Below are 26,267 nucleotides of genomic sequence, written 5' to 3'. Positions count from 1 at the left end.
AGTCTTGCCACACCATGGCCTGAATGTAGACTCTTTTCCTTCTGACTGAAATTGTAACGTTACAGATTTTGATCTCTCCTTAAACATCTCACCCATTGTAAGTGAGTACTTACTGTGGAACGTGCTAGAGCTCCTCAGCAAACCCTTCACAGAACTTACCAGCTATGAGAGCATCGTGTGTGCCTAAAGGGAAGACAAAAGCCAGGACGACATCAGTCTGGCACACAGGGTGATCAAACAGGAGCTCTCAGCCAGTGAAAATTCATCTGATATTTTTCAGCACACAGTCTAATGTTTCTCTAATATAAAAAGCCATTGGTTTCCCCCACTGGACTCCTTCGTTCTTAGCAGGTGCCATGAACATCACACCACATTCAATGACAGGATGGACGAGTGAATGAACAGTGACCATGACGAAGGAAGGACCTACATTTCTTGCAGGTGCACTTACTAGATGCACATATGGCCAGAGGAGGGTTCCATGTGTTATCTGCCTGGCACTGGCTCTGGGGACTACCTTTCAGAGTATACCCCTCTTCACACTCAAAAGTTACATTATCTCCATGGTGATAGACTTTTCTCATTTCCACGTCCTTCCGGATTCCATTCATATGCACTGGGAGTCTACATTTTGCCTCTGAAAATAGAAAAATCAGAAGGAAATAGATATTTTATTAATTTTTAGTTGAAACTGCCATAATGCAAAGATCTATGACCCCCAAACTACCCTGCCTTCAGCAAAGATGAGTCATGTTTTCAATCAAGACCTATTGACACCTACCCAACACCGTACAATTTTAAATTCTCTTTCATTTCTCAGGTAAAGAAAGAGAATACGGAAGGTACTGCAATCCGCTTTTAATTATTGACAACTCTGCAACTGTAAAGTGGTCGACAGGTTGGGAGTTATGATAACCATATTCTAATCCTGGATCCGCTTGGGTCACACCGTAAGGAAAGAGGAATATCACATTAACTCTCTCTAGGTATGCAACAAATACTGGTATTTTGCTTCTTGGTTAAATGCATGTTTCTGGCTCATTTCTATGCATAGAAGCTAGTAAATCATGATTCTCAATTTAAAACATAATTTTAAATTTTAATTTATGTTATCTCATTTATCTTATCCTTTGTTTTGCTTTCTTTCTCTGCCCAGCTATTGATACCTCCTTCAGCCAGCAAAGCCCGCTTTCCACTTGTAATTATCTCAAAATTAGGCGAAATTATTATTTTCAAAAAACCAACAAGGCAAAGTGGTATTTCCAAAAATATGGTCTGTGGTCTTCCTACATCAGAATAAGCTGATGGGTCTGTTAAAAATAGACCTCGAGACCCCACCTCAAAATGTCAGAATCAGAGTTCTTAGGAATGGAGCTTGAGACTGGAATCTTCTTAACTAGGTGCCTGGCTGATTTTGCTAATGCTAAATACAGAATGACCGCTATAAAGCACGTTTGATGAGGACAATTATTAAGACAAAACGAATTTCACTTGGAAGCAGCTGCCAAGAGGCTAGAATAGTACCCTTTTATATTCAGGAGAAGAAACGTCCCAGAGTCTGAATTTGAATAATCCGTCTTTGAAGTGTTCTCTGAATCTTCATACTTCTCCATGTGACTAAAGCAAAGAGGGGTGAGCTTTCTTCCTCTTCCTGCAGAGGCGCAGGGACTCCACAGTTCGTGGAGAATAGAGAAGAGCCACTTACCGTCTCTGTAGAGGATATTTTCTCTATCTCTAAAACCAGAGGTCGGCTGGACAAGAAGGACTTCTGACACTTTTAGGTTGGGGAGAGCCCCATGATCCTGTGACCACCCCAACAGCCATAGGACTAACTGCTCCTTAACGTTGGAAACACAGGCCTGTCCGAAGTCCCTCCTACCTCATCCCTGCCCTTCGCCTAGTTTACTACAAAGGAGACAAAGAGCAAACTGCTAACTTAAAGTTGTGCCAAGTCAAAAGAACCACATTTAATAGGAGACAGAATACAGTGCAGTGTTCCAAAGCATGGGCTGGGCAGTGACCCAGTCTTGGCAACCCCGTCTGGGAGGTGCCTATTGTTGACTGGTTACTGGGGCTCTCTATTTCCTCTTCTGTAAAATAGCAAGAATAATCCCATCTCATCAGATTCTTTTGGAGACTAACACAAATGACTTTTATAAAGACCTCGGTACCATGCTTAGTCACTGAATAATATTTTTAATTCCATATTTTGTGGGTTTGTTTTTTTTTAAAGAATATTGCCAACAAAAGATGCTTTGAGTCAGATGCCAGTTTCACAAACATAGACAGGAATAAAGGAAGTAAGTTTTGGCACTTGTTTTAAGGAAGAGATGAAACAGACATTTCACCTTTGGTCTTGGAAATTATAATGAGGACCCATATCCAGTAATTCCGGTAATAAATTGCTCTCAACTTTCCTCCATATTTCAGTTTTCCTCACAAGAAAGTGTGCTTCCAGCCTCCTCTCGAAGGTATTTATGAGGACCACTTGTAACTCCTCTGAGGTCTCTTAGAGCTGAGATATTTTATTAGTTAAAAGCCTGCAAAGCATTTTAAATTGGTGTTTGATGTCTACTGTATTACTGGAAATTCCATCAGTTCTTCTTACTTGTTTGGTAGAGCTGAGAATCCTTGGGCAGCCTCCTTCCTATCTTTTTCTCTGCTTTTCTCCCCCTTCTATTGATACTCATTTCACAATCCTCTCAGAAAGGTGGCTTAGCCTTAGCAGCCTCATCCATCAATTTTCCATTAACAAAACCCGGCAAGAATAAGAAATACCTCTGCAATAGTGTTCAAAATGACTCCAGGTTCCTAGGTATGTGCAGAAGATGAAGTTCCTTCCCACCAACAAGTAGCCTGGGTCACAAGTGTAGCTGACCGTCATCCCAGGAAGATATGGAAATGGATGTTCTCCAATGTAATGCCCATTGTGGATCTTGGGTGGATGTGGGCATGCTAAGAACAAGAACCCCCCCCCCCCCAAAAAAAAAAACCACAAGAAAAGACATTCAGTTAAACAAAGAAGTACAAATACGCCAACGTATCTAATAACATCTCTATTAGAGCCGCACGGAGACCCAAGGCAGGCAGGTTCCAAAGGCACTAAATATTTACTGATCCCTGGGAAGAATGATTCTTCAAACGGAGACCTCTCAGCCTTTAAGCAGGACCATCTGTGTTGTCCCCTGCAAACTGCACTGGCTGGGAATACCACCAGGATCTCAAATGACCAGTTGCATGCTGTCTGTCCTCACTGGCTCACAGAGCTTGTGTGGACAATCACAGCCACAGATGAGCCTCCAAGTGCCAGGCACTGTCACTTCATGCCAGACTAATGTGTAAAAGGAATGAGCTGCTAAGAGCACAACCTTGAACTCCGCTTCTCTAGGGCGTGTTGAGTTCCTATTGCTACAAGTGAGACAAAGGGTCACCAAAATGCAGTTACAGGCTGAGCAGAACACTTAGGGGTAACAAAAGGAATACAAGTGCCTACAGTGGAGTTTCTTTATTTCTGTAGACTCCAGTCTGAAGTAAAATGAGGCCATCAACATGTGCTTTTTGCTCTGCACACCCACTTAGCGAGTATAAAGACAACTTGTACTGGAGATGGCACGACAGAGTATTTTCTTTGGCACTTGTATTTTACTGCTTTGAAAATACTCTCTAGAAAATCTGGGCCTCGCTGATTCTCCCCATTCTCCACCTCCTCCTCTTTTCACTGTCCTACACTCCTTGCCCCCGTGGGAAGGATCATCAGAGTACCACGGATTGGGACACAGCATGGCACATCTAGAACCCATCTATTTTTTTTTTAAATTTTTTTTTTTCAACGTTTATTTATTTTTGGGACAGAGAGAGACAGAGCATGAACGGGGGAGGGGCAGAGAGAGAGGGAGACACAGAATCGGAAACAGGCTCCAGGCTCCGAGCCATCAGCCCAGAGCCCGACGCGGGGCTCGAACTCACGGACCGCGAGATCGTGACCTGGCTGAAGTCGGACGCTTAACCGACTGCGCCACCCAGGCGCCCCTAGAACCCATCTATTAAGTTGCTCAGCAGGTAATTCTGTGTGTCTGACTTTTATAACCAAGCCACGTTCACAAGCAAACACAGCTGTCACCACAGAAATGAGGACATTCTAGCCTAGATATTCTGATCCGGCTGGGGCATAGGGAAGTGGGTACTGACCAGCAGGACCAGCAAGTTCACAGGAAGGGGCAGGGCCGCTCCAAATCCCGTTCCCTTCACCGTCGCTTGTGCAGCGGATGGTGCTCTCCCCGATGAGGTTGAAGGTCATCCCTCTGGCCGAGCGGGGTTCACACATGTAAGTAATCTCCTCTCCATAGGGAACATCTCCCTGAGAAGTTCTGGGGTGGTTCCCATTAGGGATAGATGGAGGGCTTGGACAAAAGATTTCTAGAAAGAGAGCAAGAGCTTTAGATCCCATTAGAGTTTTAATCAAAATGATCATACAGCAGGGGTGCCCTGGGACTGTATTTTTTCCGTGAGAACACAACTACAGTGGGTAGACTTAAGTATGTAAGGCTTCTTCTGAGAAGGAACGAACTGAAGTGAGACTTTAATTATTGCAAAAGGTCCAAGACCCTCCAGGTAGCTAAGGTTTTAATCAATTTGAAAGGTAACTAATTTGCTTTTTCAGCAACTATCGTTTGTCTACTTTCTGTTTGGCATAAAGACAGTCCTGGGTTGACACTGAGACACAAGACAGACAAGATTGGCCCTCAAAGATCCGAAGTTGCCAAGAAGTCTTCGTAAATCTTTAGTAAACACAGATGACCACCTTCAGCAGATATAAATGTTTCTTGATAATTCAAGACCATTATCCGTGTCACTAACAAATACGCAATAATATCTTCAGGATGATTACAGGGCTTTTCAGAGCCAGATTAAGTGGCTCTGGGAGGCTTTTTTTTCCCTTTTGCTTTTTTTTCTTTCTTCCAGGTGACCAGCTGTCTTTTCTTTCTGCTGTTAGTGTATCTGTTTCTAGCAGTTCCCTCCCTAAACTAATCTGATGCTTTGAATCTGACATGAACTTAAGAATAGATACCCAAGCCTGTCAGAATTGTGTGAATAAACAAAGTGAAGGTCCTAGGACGTCAAACAGTGATTGACTTCTCATATCTGGATTTTACCCATGTGTTTATGTTTATCTAAAGTTTATTTATGTATTTACTTTCAGATTTACATGTCTCAGGAAAGTAGAGTTTGTTTTTGTTGGATATCTGAGTTTTATTTATACCGATCGTTCTTGTAAAGTTCCATCACAATCCCATCAGGTGTCCAAATAGATTTCTAGCAAAGATATTTCAACAAAATCCAGATGAAAATAGCCATTCACAACTGAACAAAGGTGCCTCTGTGCATTACATTTCTGCACACCTGCGCTTCGAAAAACAATGAGGATAGTTATCTCAGAGGCTGCTGTGGATCCAAGGGAATTGGGGGGAATGGCCCCACCCACATTTGCTGGAGAGAGAAAAACATGGTGGACATGCACCAGAGACAGAGGTTTTGCAGAGGCCCAGCCAACTTGATGGGAGAAGCGGGCACCCATCTAGGCAGGACAGAGGCAGAGGAGAAGGATCTTGAGGAGCCAGCTCCCCCTTTAGGGCCAGTGACTTCCCTCACAGAAGAGGTGGAAAGTGAAAGTGGTGAGTGACTGTGACCCATTTCTATCCAGCTGCACAGATTTCTGAGGGGGGCACCTGTGCACCTGGGAGAGAGAGGAAAGGGAAGGAGAGGCAGTCAAGAATAACGAAGGGCCTTGAAGGGACCTGTTCCCTGGCTATCAGCTTTGGTATGTTAGCGGGAGGTTTGCTCTCAGACCTCTGGGAGTACCCCTGATCTGTGGGCAGTGGGCACCCACAGAGCAACAGGTGTTAAACCCACACTTCCTCCAACTCCACCGTCAGCTGTTTCTACACCAGCTTTTTAAAACCAGCATGCTCCCCTGTGCAGCCCAGAGCCACTGCAGGTGAAGAGAAACCAAAAACTTGAGCTAAGGCGCCACCTTCTGGAAAACAAAAGAATGGTTTCTAATTGCAAGTTAGTTGAACTGGAGTAAACAAATAAAGGTGTGTGCTACTTCAAGTGCAATGGCAGAACACTCTCCAGTTCCATCCATGTTGCTACAAAAGGCCATATTTCATTCTTTCGCATTGCCAAGTAGTATTCTATTGTGTATATAAAGCACAATTTCCTTATCCCTTCATCAGTTGATGGACATTTAGGCTCTTTCCATATTTCGGCTATTGTTGAAAGTGCTGCTACAAACATTGAGGTACAAGTACCCCTATGCATCAGCACTCCTGTATCCCTTGGGTAAATTCCTAGCAGCTCTATTGCTGGGCCATGGGGCAGATCTATTTTTAATTTTCAGAGGAACGTACAGAGAAAGACAGATACCATATGTTTTCACTCTTATGTGGATCCTGAGAAACTTAACAGAAGACCATGGGGGAGGGGAAGGAAAAAAAAAAGTTAGAGAGGGAGAGAGCCAAACCATAAGAGACTCTTAAAAACTGAGAATAAACTGAGGGTTGATGGGGGTTGGGAGGGAGGGGAGGGTGGGTGATGGGCATTGAGGGGGGCACCCGTTGGGATGAGCACTGGGTGTTGCATGGAAACCAATTCGACAATAAATTTCATATTAAAAAATGCAATGGCAGAGATACATTTTGTCAAACACAATGAAAACTCACAGGAATATTGAATCGCAAAGAGGAAATGATAATTCTCCAGCGATCGATTACAAAGGCATGGAGTATTGCAATCTAACTGATAAAGAATTCAAAATAGCTGTTACGAAGAGATTCAATGAGCTACAAGAAAATTCAGCATGACGAGTCGATGAGTTTAGGAATAAAATTAATGGACAAGAGTTCTTTACCAAAGAGACTGAAATTAAAAAAAAAAAAAAAGAACCAGACACCCACTAAACTACCCTTTTATTCATGTACAAAAAAGTTTTCTATTTCTCTAAAAGAGAAAAAAAAAAAAACCGGAAATTCCGGAGATGATAAATTCAATGAATCAGATGAAAAGCAGAATGGGGAGCTTAGGAAATAGGATGGATCAGATTGAAGAACAAATTAGTGACTTGGAGGATGGGAATTTAGAAAGGACTCTGAAGAGGAGAGAGAGCTAAGATTTTTTTAAAGCGATGAAACCCGATTAGAGCTATGCGATATGAGAAAAACACATATAACTGGTTTGCCAGAAGAAGAAGAGAGGGGGAAGGGAGCAAGAAGTGTCTTTTGGAAAACAGTAGCTGAGAATTTTTCTAACGTGGGGAAGAAATTGAACATACACATCTAAGAAGCTAACAGAACACCCTATTATCCCATTGCAAAAAGACCCTCCTAAAATATATTATAATGAAACTGTCAAAAATCAATGAGCAAGAAAGGATCTTAAAAGCAGCTAGTGGAGGGGGGTGGGGAATAAAACAATCTACAAAGGAACCCCCATTAGGCTATCAGTGTATTTCTCAGCAGAAACTCTACAGGCCAGGAGAGAGGAATGATATATTCAAAGTGGTGAAAGATAAAAGTTGCCAGTCACCAACACTTTATCTAGCAAAACTGGCCTTCAAATATGAATGGGAAATAAAGGCTTTCCCAGAAAATACAACAACTGAGGGAGGCTCATCACCGCTAGACCTGCTTACAAGAAATGTTGAAGGAAGCCCTTCAGCTGAAACGAAGAGACGTTAACGAGTGACATGATAGCAGATGAAAGTACACAGCACTCTGGCCAAGGTGAAAAATAAAGAAAACTGTAACTCTATGTTGGAATGGCATATTAACCACTTAATTATAAAAGCTTACAGAGGGGCACCTGGGTGGCTCAGTCAGTTAAGTGTCCAATTCTTGATCTTGGCCCAGTCATGATCTCACGGTTCATGGGTTCCAGCTCCATGCTGGGCTTTGTGCTTGGGATTCTCTCTCTCTCTCTCTCTCTCTCTCTCTCTCTCTGCCCCTCCCCGACCCTCTCCCTCTCTCTCCCAAAACAAATAAACTTAAAAAAATATATCCTGGTCTTTTTAAAAAAAAGCTTACGGAAAAGAACATTACAAATAACTATACCTACTATAATTTCTCAATGAATTCACAGCATAAAAAGAGATAACCTGTAACATGAAAAATATAAAAGGGGACGAGTAGAAGGGTGGAAGCTTTATAGGTGAATGAAGATAGGGTGTTATCAACATAAAAAAGGACTGTTTATCTATGAGATGCTTCATGTAAGCCACATGGCAACCACAAAGCAAAAGTCGAGAATAGACTCATGAAACATAAAACATGAAGAGAATGAGGAAGTCACCCTAGAAAATCACCATTTTGCAAAAACAAAAACGGGGGGGGGGGGGAGGAGAAACAAGACAATAACCAGAAGGCAAATGATACGATGGCAGTAGTAAGTCCTTATGTAGCAACAGTTACTCTAAATATAAATGGATGAATTCACCAATCACCAGGCACAGAGTAGCTGAGTGGATAAAATATAACACCCAACATATGCTGCCCACAGGAAATTCATTTCAGTTCTGAAGACACATAGGCTCAAAGTGGACAGATAGAAGGGGATATTCTGTGTAAGTGGAAATCAAAAGAAAGTGGGCATAGCCATACTTTATATAAGACAAAATAGACTTCGTGCCAAAAATGATAAGAGACAAAGAACGTCATTATATAATGATAAAAGGGTCGGGTCAATATATCTAGAAGATATAACAATTGTACGAATATACACACCCAACACTGGAGCACTAAATCTATTGGGTAAATACTGAGAGATATAAAGAGAGAAACAGAAAACTCTCCAATAGGGACTTCAGTACCCCTACTGTGAGCAAAGGATAGATCAGACAGAAAACCAACAAGGAAACATTGGAATTGAACCATGCTCTAGAACAAATGGACTTGACATACATATATAGAACATTCTGCCTAACAGCAGCAGAATACACATTCTTCTTGAGTGCACACAAAACATTTTCCATGGTAGATCATATGATATGGCACAAAACAAATCTCAGCAAATTGAAGAAGACTGAAATCATACCAACTATTTTTTTCTGACTACAATAATAGGACACCAGAAATCCACAACAAGGGGAAAACTGGAAAATCACAAATATGTGCACTAAACAACACACTTCTGAACAACCAATGGATCAAAGAAGAAATCAAAAAGGAAATTAAAAAGTTATCTTGAAAGAAATAAAAATGGAAATACAACATATCAAATCTTATGGGATGGAGCGTAAGCAGTTCGGAAAGGAAAGTTTGTGGCGATAAACGCACATATTGAGAAATTGAATGACCTCAAATAACCTAACTTTACACTTCAGGTAACTAGAAAAAGAAGAACAGATTAAGTCCAAAGTTATGAGAAGAAGGGAAATAAAGATCAGGGTGGAAATAAATGAAATAGAGAACAGAAAAGCAACAAAACTAAAAGTTGGTTTTGTGAAAAGGTGAACAAAAACTGACAAACCTTTAGCCAGACTCACCAAAAAAAGAGAGAGAAGACTCAATAAATAAAATTAGAAATGAAAAAGGAGACAACAGATACTACAGAAATACATAAGACCATAAGACACTATTATGAACAATTATATGCCAACAAATTAGATAATCTAGAAGAAATGGATAAGTTTCTAGAAACATAACACCTATCAAGACCAACTCAGGAAGAAATACAAAATCTGAAAAGACCAATGACAAGCAAAGAGATTGACTCAGGAATCAAAAGCCTTCCAACACAGAAAACTCTAGAGCTGATCACTTCACTGGTGAATTCTACCAAACGTTCCAAGAAAAATTAGTACCAATTCCACTCAAACCTTTCCAAAAAACTGCAGAGGTGGGACTACATCTAAACTACATCTAAACTCATTCTATGAGACCTTGACACCAATGCCAGATAAGGACACAACAAAAAAGTAAACTATAGATCAATATTCCTGATGATATAGATGCAAAAATTCTCAACAAAATATTAGCAAACCAAATTCAAGAACACAAAAAAAGGATTATACACTATGACCAAGTGGGATTAATCCCTGATATGCAAGGATGCTTTAGCATACACAAATCAATAAATATAATGTATCACACTAATAAAATGAAAATTTTTAAATCACATGATCATCTCAACAGATGAAGAAAAAACATTTGACAAAATACAGCATCCTTTCATAATAAAAAACCTTGGCAGATTAGGTATAGAAGGAGTATTTACATACCTTAATGTCATAAATACCATATATGCCAAACCCACAGCCAACGTTATACTCAATGGAGAAAAGTTGAAAGCTTTTCCTCTAAGATCAGGAACAAGACAAGGGTGCCCACTCTCACCAGTCTTATTCAACGTAGTATTAGACATCCTGGCTAGAACAATTAGGTAAGACAGAGAAATAAAAGGCATTCAAACCAGGAAGGAAGAAGTAAAACTGTCACTATTTGCAGATGATATGATTCTATATATAGGAAATTCAAATGAATCAAACAACAGCTGGAACTAACCAATGATTTCAGTAAAGCTGCGGGATATGAAATCAAGGTACATTTCTATACGCTAAGGATGAAACATCTGAAAAAGAAATCAAGAAAAATTTCCCATTAACAATAATATCAAGAAGAATAAAATACTTAGGAATTAGTTTAACCAAGAAAATGAAAGATCTGTACAATGAAAATCACAAGACTTTGCTGAGAGAAATCAAACCAGACACAAACAAATGGAAAGACAACCTATGTTCATGGATTGGAAAAATAAATACTGTTAAAATGCCTACACTACCCAAACCCATCTATAGATTCAGTACAATCCACATCAAAATATCAATGGTATTCTTCACAGAAAATAGAAAAAAAAACATTTCTAAAATTTGTTTGGAACCACAATGTAAAAACAAATCAAAACACTAAGACCCAGATTAGCCAAAGCGATTTTGATGAAAAAGAACAAAGCTGGAGGTACCATACATTCTGATTTCAAACTATACTACAAGGCTACAGTAATAAAAACAGTAGAGTACTGGCACAAAAACAGATACACAGACCAATAAAATAGAATAGAAAGCCCAGAATGAAATTCCTGGTTATACAGTTAATAGTTGGCAAGACAGCCAAGAGCACCACTCACAAAAATTAACTCGAAATGGATCAAAGACCTGATACTATAAGACTCCTGGCAGAAAATGAAGAGAATGCCCTTGACATTGGTCTAGGCATTGATTTTTTGGACATGACACCAAAAGCACAAACCTCAAAAGCAAAATCAACAAATGGGACTACAACAAACCTGAAAACTTTTGCACAGCAAAAGAAACAATTCGCAAAATGCAAAGGCAATCTACAGAATGGGAGAAACTTTTACAAATCATATAGCGGATAAAGGGGTTAATATCCAAAAAATATAAAGGACTCATAAAACAACTCACTAGCAAAAACCAAACAGTCTGATTTAAAAAGGGCAATCTTTAATTCCTCATGGTATACTTTTTACATTTCTTAAAAATTTATCAGACTTATTTTTAATAAGTTTTATTTCTTCCATTAGCTATTTTCCAACCATGCTGAACATTTAGATTTTTAACATTTTCCACTGTCATAAGTATTGTTGCATTGAGTGTCTGTGAACCAAAATCATGGGAAAATTCCATGATGATTTTCTTGGGATAAACTCTGGGAAATGGAATTACTAGGTCAAAGGGTATTTACATTAGGCTTTTGTATATATTGCTCATAAGCCGTCCAGAAGTTTGTGCCCACTTTTACTGCCATCAGTCCTGTGTGTTTGATCCTGACTTCCTCAGAGCCTTAATATTTTACCAATTTGCAATTGGTCATTCTTCCATGTTCCTCAAAGTTTTGGAGGTTCACTTTGCAATATCCCACTGAAAAGATGCAGGGTCAACTAATCAAGAACAAATACAACCTGGAAGAATTTAAATAAAGGATAAAGCACAGAACGATCAGAGGCTTGGGGCAATTGCGAAGATTTACGAGATCTTATTTCCTTTTTCAGAGTAAAAATAATAAGAAAGGGAGTTACCTACTTCTTGGGCTTATCACATGCTACTAAGAGGTGGCAGAGACAAATTTTATTTTCTTCAATGTCTTTTAATTTAGTCATGAGGAAAAGCCTTACACTGGGAAGCATTTACTATCAAAGTAGGAGAGGAGAGCAATTTTACCTGAGTTCAGGTTCACAGTTTTAGACAAATAACCTCCTAAAATAAAGAAAAATCTGGACAACTATGTAGCATAGGACTCTGGATTTCAAATATCAGGGAGACTACTCTCTGCAAGATGGATTGGATTTCCTCTTCGTAACACGAGGCAGATATGGATGGAGCAGAGGGAATTATGGGAAAAAATACTTCAACTCACTCTTACAAATAGGTGTTTCCTTATCCCAAGTGACAGTATTGCCTGAGAGGTGACAAGCTGCAGAAGGGGAGCCAACGAGTCGATATCTAGAAGCAAAGAATGAAAAATGATTATACTCTACACTTCTTACTTAAGTCGCCATGAGAAAATAATTGCAGGTAGATGCTACAAATTACAGGCAGATTAAAACAGGAGAAGTCAAGGAAGAAACCTCATCTCTATCTGCGAATTAGTCCTTTATTTCTAAATTTTTTTTTCAACGTTTTTATTTATTTTTGGGACAGAGAGAGACAGAGCATGAACGGGGGAGGGGCAGAGAGAGAGGGAGACACAGAATCGGAAACAGACTCCAGGCTCTGAGCCATCAGCCCAGAGCCCGACGCGGGGCTCGAACTCACGGACCGCGAGATCGTGACCTGGCTGAAGTTGGACACTTAACCGACTGCGCCACCCAGGCGCCCCAGTCCTTTATTTCTAAGGACAAGTTTATATTCTTACTGCTTTTATCCATGTTTACTGCTAGTCCCTCCCCACTGAACACAAAAATTCCCTTCATCGTGGGACATTTTGTACTTGTCTTTAGGGAACCTCAGGAGTTATTTTAGTCATGCGCACTTCCATCAAGGAAATGATAACCTCCTTGATTAACAGGGAAGATGCCTTATTGAAATATTCACATCCTCTAGCACCTTGCCTAGAGATCAAGCATGTGGTACTCTAAGGACAGAAAGATGGCCTTACTAAGAAGATTCAAAAGTGAGAAGCAGGGGAAACAGCTAACCATCTTCACACCTTAAATGTAAAAGGCAGGGGTACTTAACTATTTTGCCATCAAATCACTCAAAGTAGGCCACAAAATTTGGAACATTTTGTCATCACTTATTTTTTATTGATTAGGTAACTATATAGTTACTGTAAGACATGTCACAAAGGATATCCAGCTAAACCATTCACGTGTTCCCTGTACAGTAGGGTTAAACTTGATTAAGTAAAAGGTAAGGGATATAATGCAATGTCATATAATAGTGAGCAGTTACTGGAACAGCTAAGAACTTGGCTTCTTGATTACCCAAGACACGTGATCAGGACAGTAACCATTTGTAGCAGAGTCTACTGATATCTCCAGTATCTCCTTTCCTCTTCTTCATTAGTAATGAAACTGTGTGTTTTTAACTGGGCCATTGGCCACCTCATTAAAGGCTTCATTTCTCAGCTTCCCTTCAGTTGCGTACAGCCATATGGCTAAGTTCTGGCTAAAGGGATGCCCCTGGAGGGTCTTGTGAAACTTCTGGAAAGTGTCTTTAAAGGAATGGGTGTTCTCTTCTTCCATTATTTCTCTCTGCTGGCTGGAGTTTGGGCCATGTGATGACACAGAGTCTCAAATAGAAGGATCCCAGGCTTATGTGGATCATGGAGCCAGGTATCAGCCTGGACTTGGAAACTTTACAGTCTTCTTTGAAGGACTGCCCCTGTTCTTAACCTCAGAGAGAAGTAAACTACTATCTTGTTTAAGCTCCTATTATTTTATTTGTTCTTTTATAGCTTAATCTAACCCTAATATATGCCAGCTCTTGCAAAAATAGTGATATAAAGATGATGGGGAGCTATGTGGGCATAGCAATGACAGTGAATACTTTTGGAGGCATATTGAGTCACTTTTGTTGACACATTGTAGACAAATTGAGTGAATTTTACTTACTGTTACTTTTCATTGATTATAGTGTAAAATCCTTTCAAATGTGCCAACAAATATTTAATCTTCAGAATTTCTTCAAAGAAACAGCTTGAGAGCCACTAGTATGTTTCCTTCCGCCTGCTTTCTGTCCTACATTTAAAAGTTGTCTTACGAGCACAACATCACGGATGTTGCTCGACGTCTGACTATAGAGGTTGCTCTTAATGTGTTCACTATGACTAAGTTAGAGAACTGGAGTAAAAAAAATGTGAAGCAGGTTCCAGCCTATGTGTGGCTGTAAAAAACAGTGAATATATTTTAAAGTATTATAAGACACTAATATGCTACGATCGCCATTATGTTGTAATTCTTCCTGACTCGATTACCCATCTCTCTGAAACTCATAATTTTACTCAAGCCTTACTCCTTAGCTTCCATCAGCATTAGAAATTTGGGTGGCCATAAAGCGAAACGACTGTTCAAGAAGAGCCATGAGATTCCCTTCCCTATAAGCAAATATACACACTGTGAGAAGCATGCTGAGACAGGCATCGGAGAGTCCATTGCATGAGGTCAGGGATGGGATAATTAAGGGCTGGAGGGTGGTGCTCCTTCCATCCTTCCTATTTGTTCACGGACTTCTAAGTATTTGGGAGTAGAGGGAATCTATGGAGATATTCAATAGGCTGCAAATGATTAAAAGTTGCTCACAGATAGGATTCTGCAGCACAAATCATATAACAATATGATAAATCATAACAATAAATCATAACACAATTGTGTATTAAACTTTGCATCTCACAGAGAATATAAACTTTCTCTCCAGGAGCCATTTATAAAAGTTGTATCATATCACTCGGCAGAGTGTACCCCAAGAATGTGCACAGAGAAGAAATCAAAACAGCTCTACACCCTCATTATAATATAACAACACTAGGAATTAATAATCACAGAATAAACACAAAATTGAAAATTTTGGATCTTGGTCAAAGATGAAAGTAAAACAGCCATTGCAGATTACCTATAGGATAACAATGACGCATGATCATTGAGTCATGTGCCCAAAACTCTTCAAAGTGCTTTGCATCAATTAAGTTAATCTTTATTTTTTTTTAACGTTTATTTATTTTTGAGACAGAGAGAGACAGAGCATGAACGGGGGAGGGGCAGAGAGAGAGGGAGACACAGAATCGGAAGCAGGCTCCAGGCTCTGAGCCATCAGCCCAGAGCCCGACGTGGGGCTCGAACTCACGGACTGCGAGATCGTGACCTGAGCTGAAGTCGGACGCTTAACCGACTGAGCCACCCAGGCGCCCCCAATTAATTTAATCTTTAAAATGATGCTTTGAAGTGAATGTTATGCATAGCTCCCATTTTACAAAAGAGGAAACAGAGAGTTTAACAAATTTGTTCAAATTCACATGACAGATATTGAGGTTCGAGTTTGAATAATGTTAATTGGCCTTAACAGCCTGTAGTAATAAACCTTACATTATTCAGCTACTTCATTACAAATGCTGATGCAAATATTACTCTTTGAAAATTTCTAGGACACTGATGCCAAAACCGTCCTTAGAGAAATATTTAGTACTTTTGTTATTTGACAAGAAAGTTTTCAAATAAATGAACACAACATTTTATATTAGATGTTTTAAAGACTATAAACATGAACATATGAAAGAAGCTGGTCTGAGGAATTACTAAAATAAATTAATAAGTAAGAAAAATGGAATATAAATGATGAATAAGTCTAAGAGCCATTTCTTTAAAGTGGTCGATTGAAATAAACAGAACTTGGCCAATTGTAACCTCACAAAATGACACATCTACAAATATATATACATGAATGAGAAAGTAGTTATCATCACAGATATTTAAAAAACTCAATACTTTATCAAAATATTATATCCTCTCTATCTTAATGAAATTGAAAACATCCATGAGATGTATCAATCTAAAGGAAAAATAAAATGTATCAGGATGTATTTAAAAATAGGTAGAACAGCTGATAAACCCGTTATCTGTTTGAGTGTATGTTTTTAATCTTTTTGGATATGTACCTAGGATTGGAATTGCTGGATCATATGGTAATTCTGTGTTAACTTTTGAATCACCGAACGGTTTTTCTCAGAGGCTGCACCATTTTACATTCCCAGTAGTAATCACAAGGGTTCCATTTTGTCCACATCCTCACCACACTTTTGTTTTCCATTATAGCCAGCCTATAAGGTATGGAGTGGGTTTGATATGCATTTCTCTAATGACTAATAATATTTAGTATCTGGTCATGTGTTTCCTGGACATTTGTCTGTCCTCTTTGGAGAAATGTCTACTCAAATCCCTTGCCCATTTTCAAGTTGGGTTGTTAGTTTTTTTGTTGTTTAGTTGCAGGACTTCTTTATATAGTCTGTATATCAAACCCTTATTAGAGAAATGATTTGCAAATATTCTCTCCCATTCTGTGGGCTGTCCTGTCACTGCCTTGATATGTCCCTGGTGTTGCCTGGGGCTCCCGTCATTTGAAGGACTGATGAACTAAGAAGTCAGAACTCCTTGTTGGGGGCAAGGGGTGAGCAGGGCAAAATCTATACTTTCCAGATAATGCAATTGATACTTGTGTCCAATTTAACCACCTCTCTCTTCTAAGGGTAACTGAGCTCAACTGACATGTGGGTCACTTGCATATTTTCAGGTAAAAAAAGGCTAGAAGACTTCATAGCAAAATATTAACTACAATGAGTAGTAGAACTGTGGGTGGTGATTTTTTTGATCTTTGGGTTACTCGTGGCTTCCAAGTATGTCTAATGAATATATGTTCAATCCAATAAATATGTTCACTCCAATAAAATTCATTGGATTTTACAATCCAATAAAATTCTATTTTTTTCTCTGAATTTGTTGTGGCAACTGAAAATTAATACACATTCTTTAATTGCTCCCTCTAAGTTGAGGCGATGTTTCTGGCATGGTTCCCTGTGCCAAAGAAAAGTTCAGAGCAAGAACTCATTAATGTTCCCGCTCTGTGCATGTTCATATTTACATTTCCCAGAGCTGCTATCACGTTAAGATTTACCCTGCAACCCCTAATTCAAGGTCCTCCAATTCAGCTATAGTGCTCGCTGATCTTAGTTAAGAACATTGCATGCACGGGGGCACCTGGGTGGCTCAGTTGGTTAAGCCTCCAACTTCGGCTCGGGTCATGATCTCGCAGAGCTTGAGTTCGAGCCCTGTGTCAGGCTCTGTGCTGACAGCTCAGAGCCTGGAGCCTGCTTCGATTCTGTGTCTCCCTCTCTCTCTCCACCCCTCCCCTGCTTGTACTCTGTTTTTCTCTCAAAATTAATTTAAAAAAATTTTTTTAAAGAATGTTCCATGCATGGTACAACTAGCATTTTTCCTTGTACTCATTTAATAGACTGGTCCTTTTCATCCAGTGAATATCTTACCAGGTTTCACACATACTACCTTCCGCAGGAACCTGGTGCTGTCCTCTAGTTAAAATACAAATTGCTTGCTACTCCTTTTTTTATTTTTAGAATGTATTTTATTTTTTAAATTATTTTTTCTAAAAGTTCATTTATTTATTTTGAGAGAGGTGGGGGGAAGGGCAGAGAGAGAGAGAGAATCCCAAGCAGGCTCTGCACTGTGCCCAACACAGAGCCCAACACGACCCTTGAACCCACAGACCATGAGATACTGACCTGAGCAGAAATCAAGAGTCAAGACACTCAACCAACTGAGCCACCTGGGCATTCCAGTTGTTGCTACTTTTTTATATTCCTTTGGTCATATGCCCATGTTCAAGCTATCATCTCTATCCGGGAGTTCCTATTGACAACTTTTTGAAGTGTAGATGATAGTCTAGTGTGTCTGGTTGGGAGTAGGTCAGAGATAGCATTGTTGTTCTGAAACTCATATTCCAGGGATAGTGCTTTCAACTCACCCTTCATTACAAGAATAATTCACTGTTGATCCAAACTGGGTGTCTGTGTTTATATGTACCATGCCATTGAAGGGTTCTGGAGGAGCTCCACATGATTTTCCTATGGGAGAGAAGGAAAATTTGGGACTAGGTGTAGAGTTCAAATTACCTTTGCTTTTACGATTCAGTCTGGAGTGTAGCAGACTGAACAGTCTGTATACTTCTGATTGTTCCAAAGGATTGACCACATTGAGGAAGTGCACCAACTTCAGACTCAAGCAGCTCTGGGGCACTGCTTTTTAAAAGATGATGCCTGAATCTCCCAACAGAAGAAATAGATGGATAAAGAATTGTTTTCTCATCCCACGAGCCTAAATCAAAGGCCTCAAAATTTGAAATTTCCCCTCCATCTTGGTTACTGAAGCACAGGTCACTGTGATGATCTACGTGATTTTCTTTTGTGTCCCTATTTCACTCATGTCATGGTTTTAGCCATCAAAAGTAACCTCCAGGGAATGGAAACTTCCCCTCTGATTCCTTTTGTGAGAGACATTCTTGCGAAATAAATATTGAGTCAAGATTGCAAAAACTCCAGGCAATAAGAAAGGCTGACCTACAAGTTCACCCTCCATTTAAATACCGTGGGCAAACTTAGATGTCTACAAAATTTGAACAAATTAAATGAGATCCCACAGATGCTTTGACATACATGAATTAGCTCCCAGGATGGGGTTACTCACGTCTACACGTATCTTCGGCACTGGACCAGACCAAGTTTTCTAAGCAGGTGATAGAAAACGAAGACTCAAAATACCCAGGGGAACATTTAAAAGTCAAAGATGTCCCAACTGGAAACTCAGGTTCATCAGTCTGAGTTGTAAGCTTGGCAAATGGAAACTGTTTTGGGGCTTTACAGTAACCTGGAGAGCAAAACCACAGGAATACAAAAGTGAGCCGAGAGATTTGCGCCCGTCCTCCTCTTTCTGTCCAGTTAAGCTGATAGATGGGTTCATGGAGACAGACTTCTAAAAATGGCAAAAGGTCTTTTTCCCCTTCAAGTTACCTTAGGATGGGGCTTTCCAGCAGCATTTACTCATCAGGAAATGTTTACTACTTGGAAGACGATTCACCTCTTTGGCCTTTTTGCTCTTGTTTCACCAAAGCAAAAATTTCATTGATTTTTAAAGTTTATTCATTTATTTTGAAAGCCATAGAGAGCACAAGCAAGACAGGGGCAGAGAGAGAGGGAGAGAGACAATCCCAAGCCAGCTCTACACCACCAGCACAGAGCCCAATGCGGTGCTCAAACTCACAAACCATGGGATCATGAACTGAGCCAAAACCAAGAGTCGGACGCGTAACCAACTGAGCCACCTGGGCACCCAAAGCAAGAATTTTAGCTAAGGATGTCATGGGTCAGGCCTATCAGACTGCCTCTGTGTAGAGTTAACCATTCATACCCTCAGTTATTAGCGTTAATGTACTCATATCCATCAAGACATATTTTACCCTCTCTCTCCATTTGTTCCTCCCAACCTCATTCTCAGGGTGTCCACCATAAGTAGCTTCTCTGGCACTAAATAGCAGTCACTACTTGTAGTGGGTTGAATGATGTCCCCCAAAAAGATACATGCATCCAGGCCCTCACAATGGAAACGTAGTTGGAACAAGGATCTTTTCAGCTATAATTAAGGCTCAAGATGAGATCATCCTGGATTACCAGGGTGGGCCTTCAATCCAATGACTGGTGGTGTCTATAGGAGAAACGAGAGGGACATTTGAGACACAGAGACACAGGGGAGAAGGCCATGTGAAGACAGAGGCAAAGATCAGAACGATGTGTCCACTAGCCCTGGAATGCCAGGAGCCACCAGTATCTAAGAGAGGTAAAGAAGGATTCTCCTCTAGAGTCACAGGAGGGAGCACGGCCCCACCAAAACCCTGATTTCAGAATTCTAGCCTCCAGATCAGTGAAGAGAATAAATTTCTATTGTGTTAAGCCACCTAGTTTGTGGTAATTTGTACGCAGTCCTAGGGAAGGAACAGACCGCTCTTCTTCTGATGCTAAACCAGAGATTTAAGGAAAAGGACAAAACAGACGAAGCCATCAGGTAGCTTCTTTAGCATATGAAAATCCCTTTGGAAACTTCCCCTTCCCCTTCCCCTTGCCTTTACCTCCCCCCCCATGCCCCCCCCACCCCCACCCATATAACCAGTCTCTCCTCAAGGTCCCGAGGCAGCTCTTTCTGCCCATGGGCCCTGTCTCCGTCCTTTAATAAAAACACCTTTTTGCGCTGGAAAAAAAAAAAAAAAAAAAAAGAAGCTATGTCTTTTTTTTATGAGAGGGTATATTGTGTGCTGCATATTTCATATAGAGTCTGACCTCAACGATCTCCTTTTTGGAGGAGACTGCTTCTGTTTGCCCATTCAATAAGCGTGCCTGGTGGCCTAGGCAACTGCTTTTAAAGAAATCTCACTAGATTCTAATGGGAAGGGGAGGGGCAGCAAAGAAAAGTTAAACGCGTTTTATCATGTGTTGCCTTTTCTCATCGGATTGCTTTTCTCTGTCATGTGGTATCCCAAGTCTGGTGCCACCTCCCTGTGTACCCTGCTTCTGCCTTGGGAAGGCCTACAGTCAGTCCTCAAGAACCTGGTAATTTTCAGTCCTTCGGAAGAAACAGCCTCTTCCTTTCCATACTCTTTCCCTTGAGCTGATCTTTCCTTGCTTCTAACTCTCAGAACGGGTAAGTTCAAGGGCAAAGATTAAGGTGGGCCCCACAAGCCAGCGGACAGAGGGGCATACTTTGAGTCAAGGTCTTAAGCTACAAAAGTAGAGTCTCTTTGGTCACTTAGCCTATTTGGCATAGGACCGGCTAAAGCCTTAGCTAAATAATATCCATTATTGCCAGTTTTGCAGACGATGAACTTGCGGGGAGTGTTTGGCAATCATCTGCCATTGGTTACTGTTCATAGCCAGTTGTTTTCATGTCCTCTCCAGTGAATACATTTTTCTTCTTGATCTTCCCCTCCCCGTCCCTCTCCCTTCTTACCCCACTCTGCTCACCACTGCACCAGCAAGAAGAGTTTTAGAACTTTGACGCTTCCACTTATGACAAAGTTGAACTCACAAGCACACACCATAATCTTAGAGACATATGAAAGATCTGGGCCTGATATTCTGAAGCCACTTGGGGTACGTGGGTACTGACCAGCAGGACCAGCAAGTTCACAGGAAGGGGCAGGGCCGCTCCAAATCCCATTCCCTTCACCGTCGCTTGTGCAGCGGATGGTGCTCTCCCCGACGAGGTTGAAGGTCATCCCTCTGGCCGAGCGGGGGTCACACATATAAGTAATTTCCTCTCCATAGGGAACATCTCCCTGAGGAGTTCCGGTGTGGTTCCCATTAAGGATAGATGGAGGGCTTGGACAAAAGATTTCTAGAAGGAACACAAGAGCTATAAGTTACATCAAAATGTTTACATTTTAACCCGAGTTGATTCTACAATTATGGGATGCTGTGACTGTGTAGCCAATTAAATGATTAAACTCTCAGGGAGAGTATAAACCATAAAATAAATATATTAGGCCACTGTTGAGATGCTTCCAAATGAAATGACACTGAAACCAATGTTTATTATTACAACGTCCAGGAGGGACTTAATCATCCTGAACTCTTTGAAGACGTAAAACTTCTGGATAATTGAGAGCTCATTCTTTTAAAATAGACAAAAATCTTAAGCACATTGACAAGACAGGCATTCATTTAATAAGAAAGTTATCCATTAATGCAACAGGAATTTTTTTGAGGACCTACTGTACATCCCCTACTATTTTAAGTTCAAGATAGACCAAATCTTTTAACATCGAGGCTCTTCATCCCAGAGAAATCTTTCAAAATATATTATACATTTACTATCTATCACTGATTTAATCTTTTCTTGATGACTTGAGGCTGTTAGGCTCCAAAGCAAAATGAATGGTTGTAGTAACGCCATCATAATGAAATGAAACATCCCAATGCCCCTGTGCATGCTCCAGAAGACTCAGAAATGTTTTATGACTTTGAGATACTTATTGGTTTCTACAGGGGTTTTTGTTTGTTTGTTTGTTTGTTTTTATTCGTTTTTGTTTTCAATTTTTTAATGTTTTTATTTTTTTGAAGGAGAGACAGCGGGGGAGAAGCAGAGAGAGAGAGGGAGACACTGAATCCAAAGCAGGCTCCAGGCTCTGAGCTGTCAGCACAGAGCCTGACGCGGGGCTCAAACTCACAAACCGTGAGATCATGACCCAAGACGGAGTCTGGACGCTCAACCGACTGAGCCACCCAGGCGCCCGTGTGTTTGTTTTTAAATAACGATCTGGAGAAGCTCCTTTCCCCTTCTGCTTTGATCTATATTTGGGAAGATGATACTCTTGAAAGGATTATGGATAAACTAATCAAAGGTGGACTAACCTAACCAACGTTTGTCCTCTAGCAAGTGATTTTAGCTGTATCTGGCTTCTTGGGAGCATTGTTTTCTTTCTTTCATGCTTCTTAATTAACTATATTCCAGGAAAGTTAACATTTTCAAATAGCTGGCTTCCAAATATGAAGGATATAATGATCAAGTTTCGTTATATAAATACAAAAGTTCCAAACAATTTTAGAGCAAAACATTCATTTGAAAAAAAAAATTCTATTGTAAACATATTTTTCAATAGTTATGATCAGAAGGTGAAGCAACATCCTGTTTGTCTTAGTGAAGAAGTAAATGGGCAGACTGAATATATTCATAGTATTTCTGTATTTAACACATTATATTTCTGTCCTCTTAAAAACAAAAACTAGGGCGCCTGGGTGGCTCAGTCGGTTGAAGGTTTGACTTCGGCTCAGCTCATGATCTCATGGTTTGTGAGTTTGAGCCCCATTTCGGGCTCTCTGCTGTCAGCACAGAGCCTGCCTCAGATCCTCTGTCTCCCTCTCTCTCTGCCCCTCTCCTGCTTGAGCTCTCTCTCTCAAAAATAAACATTAAAACACACACACACACACACACACACACACACAAACACACACACACACACACCAAAACCAAAAAACTAGCTCCCTTCATCCCACTTCCCTGTGCAGCAATAATCCCATTTCTCTACTCCTGTGACACCAGGACTCCTCTGAGATGTGGTCTATGGTCTGCCCTTCCTTCCCTTCATTCCCCCTTGAACTCATTCCAATCAGAACATTTGTCCCACAATTCCACTGAAACTCCTTGTTGAGGCCAACTGGTACCTTCAAGTCATTATACCCAATAATAATTTTCCACCATCTTATTTGACCTCTCTGGAGAATCTCACCTCCTTCAGAGAATTTTCTCTTGGCTTCTAAGATATATCACCCTCCTGTTTCTCTGTCTCCCTCTCTCTCTCCCTGGGTACGGTTGACCCACATAGTGACTGGACAACCCTATCCCTTCCCATAGCTTACACTCTGCTCTCCACAAGTGAAGCTCCTGTATGTCCGCACCCATCGCCATTACAGTATCATTGACTGTGTTCCTTACATTGCATCTTTTGTTCCCGTGACGTACTCGTTCTATAACCGGAAGCCTATACCTCCTCCTTTCCTGGTTTTTCTCTTAATATACTGGCTGCTTCTTCTTCATCTCTTTTGTTGATTCATTCTCACCTTTCCAACTTATTAGTGTTGGATTTATAAGGCTCAGCCCACGCATCCCTTTTCTGGCCCCATTCCCCCCCTCGGTGATCTCACTGAATTTCTATTTTAAACTCGGTTTCTTGGGGCGCCTGGGTGGCTCAGTTGGTTAAGTGTCCAACTTCGGCTCAGGTCATGATCTCACGGTCCATGAGTTCGAGCCCCGCGTCGGGCTCTGTGCTGACAGTTCAGAGCCTGGAGCCTGCTTCGGATTCTGTGTCTCTCTCTCTCTCTGCCCCTCCCCTGCTCATGCTCTGTCTCAAAAATAAATAAAAACATTAAAAAAAAAAAACAACTCTGTTTCTAAACCATCGGCAAATTGTGTCATTTCAGCTTTCAGAATATACCCAGCCTGTGACCACTTCTTACCTCTTCTCCCACTGCTATCCAACATCTGTGGTTAGATCTGTGTAACAGCCTTCCAACTTATACCCTCAGCCATCCCCCTACATTTCCTTGGCTGCATCTCCCTTTTGGGCCCTCAGCTGCTTTCTCACTTGGGAATGCTGATTGATACCCCTGTCACCTCCTTTTCTAACAGTACTGGCTGTCTCAGCCCCCCGGAAGTGAGGGGGAGATAGGGGCTCTCGCACATTACATAGAGGTCACAGTAACTCCCACATCCAAGCCAACATGACTGGGATCCATGGCCACTCTGACTCCTTCCACCACTTCTGGTCTTAAATGGAGCAGGTCATGGGCTCCGGTGTCTTCAGAGTTTGTCCAGAGGGATGAGATAATACAGCGTAGAAACAAGGGCCTTAATACCCTTGGGATAAACAGGAGACAAGAGACGGGGAAGATCCAGCAAATAAACTGCTCATTCTTTCTCTTTCTACTAGATAGTTCTGGTTTCACAGAACCTCTTCAGGGATGTGTTATATGAGCCAACAGCCAGCTGGTTTTTTTGTTTGCTTGTTTTGGTAAAGCTTACGGCCACCTCAGCAACACAACATATTTTATTTATCAGTTTTTCTTTCCTTCCTGCACCCTTTTTTCCTCCTTCACTCTTGTTGCTCCAGAACGGCACCCTCTAATAGAGCATGACAATTTATGCTTTGCCTCCAACACTGTTTTCCGGGGACTCTCGATCTAAGGTACGTTCCTTCCAATTGAGTCCTCTCTAGAGTAGCCAAAGTGATATCATTAACAATAAATTCCATCATGTTACTTTTCTACTTACAATGCTCCAGTGGCTTTCTATCTTGCTCAGAATGAAAACCCACGTTGTTACGGGATGTACATTTACCGCTCTTTTATCACCTCTGACTACTCCTCTATTTGCTCGCTCCGTATCAGCCATATCGGCTTCTGAGAACATGTCAAAAACAGGTTTGCCAAAGAAAATGCCGGGAACGTGTCTGCCTTGGGCCTTTATACCATCTGTATGGGAAGTTATTCCTCTGTCTATGTCCATTGGTAGTAACCACTTTCCATCAATACTCAAATGTCACTTTCTCAGTGAAGATTCTCATCATCACCTTATTTTACTTATTTATTATTTTTAAATGTTTATTTATTTATTTTGAGAGAGAGAGAATGAACAAGTGATGAAGTGCCAGAGAGAAAGAGAGAGAGAGAGAGAGAGAGAGAGAGAGAGAATCCCAAGCAGGCTCCATGCTGTCTAGTGCAGAACCTGACGTGGGCTCAGTCTCAAAAGCCATGAGATCACGACCTGAGCTGAAACCAAGAGTCAGATGCTCAACTGACTGAGGCACCGAGGTGCCCCTCTATAATCACCTTATTTTAAATGGAGACTTTATTCTTTTCCTGGCATTCCTTATCCCCCTGCATATAACTGTTTTATTGCATCACTCTGTTTTTTTTTTCTTAATAACACTTGGCGTTATTTGAAATCATCTATTTATGCATTTGCTTGTTATTTTCTTTGTCTTTCCTTCTGCACAAGAATATAAACAACACGAAAGCAGGGTCCTAGTCTTTCTTGTTGACAGGTATATTCCTGGTGTCTAGAAGACTGGTTGTTGGCACATAGCAGGTGCTCAAAAATTTTTGTGGAAAGAATGAGGACAGGAATGAATAGATGATTGAAGGAAGGACAGAAAAGCGGAAGCGGGAGTATCATTTTTGACAGGAAAAAGAGCCCAGGCCTTAAATTTCTCTCCATCTGTGAAGCATGTCTTTCCACCTGTAGCACAAAGGATGCTCGTAAACGTTTATAGGATGGTATCCAAAACACACGATGCGCAGATTTATTTTCCCCAGAAACAATCCTTGCAACAAAGAAATATTTCAATCAAAAGTGAAGATAAACAGAGGGGCAAACGTTAGATAATTTTACAGGCAAAGCACATTGAACAAACAAACAAGGAGGAAGGTGCAGACCTGAACAGATATCCCTTGTACTCACGCTCACACACAGGAACACTGTTGTTCCAAAGGCTTTTCATTTCAACCAAGGTACAGTAACTAGCAGAACTTCCCTTTAAACGGAACCTGAGGAACAAAAGCAGTAGTGACCGGGCGAGCGCACATGTCTCTCTCCCCTTCACTGACAGATCTCAGCTTCTGTCCTTCTGCTGAAATACAGTTTCGTTC

The 26,267-nt window shown here is 40.8% G+C and overlaps 1 protein-coding gene across 1 annotated transcript in view; it reads right to left on the bottom strand.

Annotated features, from left to right (window-relative positions):
- Positions 1-6: 6 nt before the first annotated feature.
- Positions 7-26,267, bottom strand: part of CR2 (complement C3d receptor 2) — a 97,744-nt gene continuing 71,483 nt past the window's right edge. Inside the window, exons 8-16 of the mRNA XM_040463578.1 lie at positions 26,080-26,165; positions 21,232-21,459; positions 18,763-18,942; positions 18,044-18,143; positions 12,429-12,514; positions 4,189-4,416; positions 2,779-2,955; positions 452-637; positions 7-183 (exon numbers count right to left, since the gene is read on the bottom strand). Of these exons, the coding sequence (XP_040319512.1) occupies positions 125-183; positions 452-637; positions 2,779-2,955; positions 4,189-4,416; positions 12,429-12,514; positions 18,044-18,143; positions 18,763-18,942; positions 21,232-21,459; positions 26,080-26,165 (1,330 nt within the window). The 3' untranslated portion in view covers positions 7-124. The remainder of the gene's footprint in view (positions 184-451; positions 638-2,778; positions 2,956-4,188; positions 4,417-12,428; positions 12,515-18,043; positions 18,144-18,762; positions 18,943-21,231; positions 21,460-26,079; positions 26,166-26,267) is intronic.

Source organism: Herpailurus yagouaroundi, unplaced genomic scaffold (genome assembly GCF_014898765.1).
Source record: "Herpailurus yagouaroundi ecotype Mexico unplaced genomic scaffold, PumYag 403, whole genome shotgun sequence".
NCBI classification, from domain to species: domain Eukaryota; kingdom Metazoa; phylum Chordata; class Mammalia; order Carnivora; family Felidae; genus Herpailurus; species Herpailurus yagouaroundi.
This window is presented reverse-complemented; position numbering and strand designations above follow the sequence as displayed.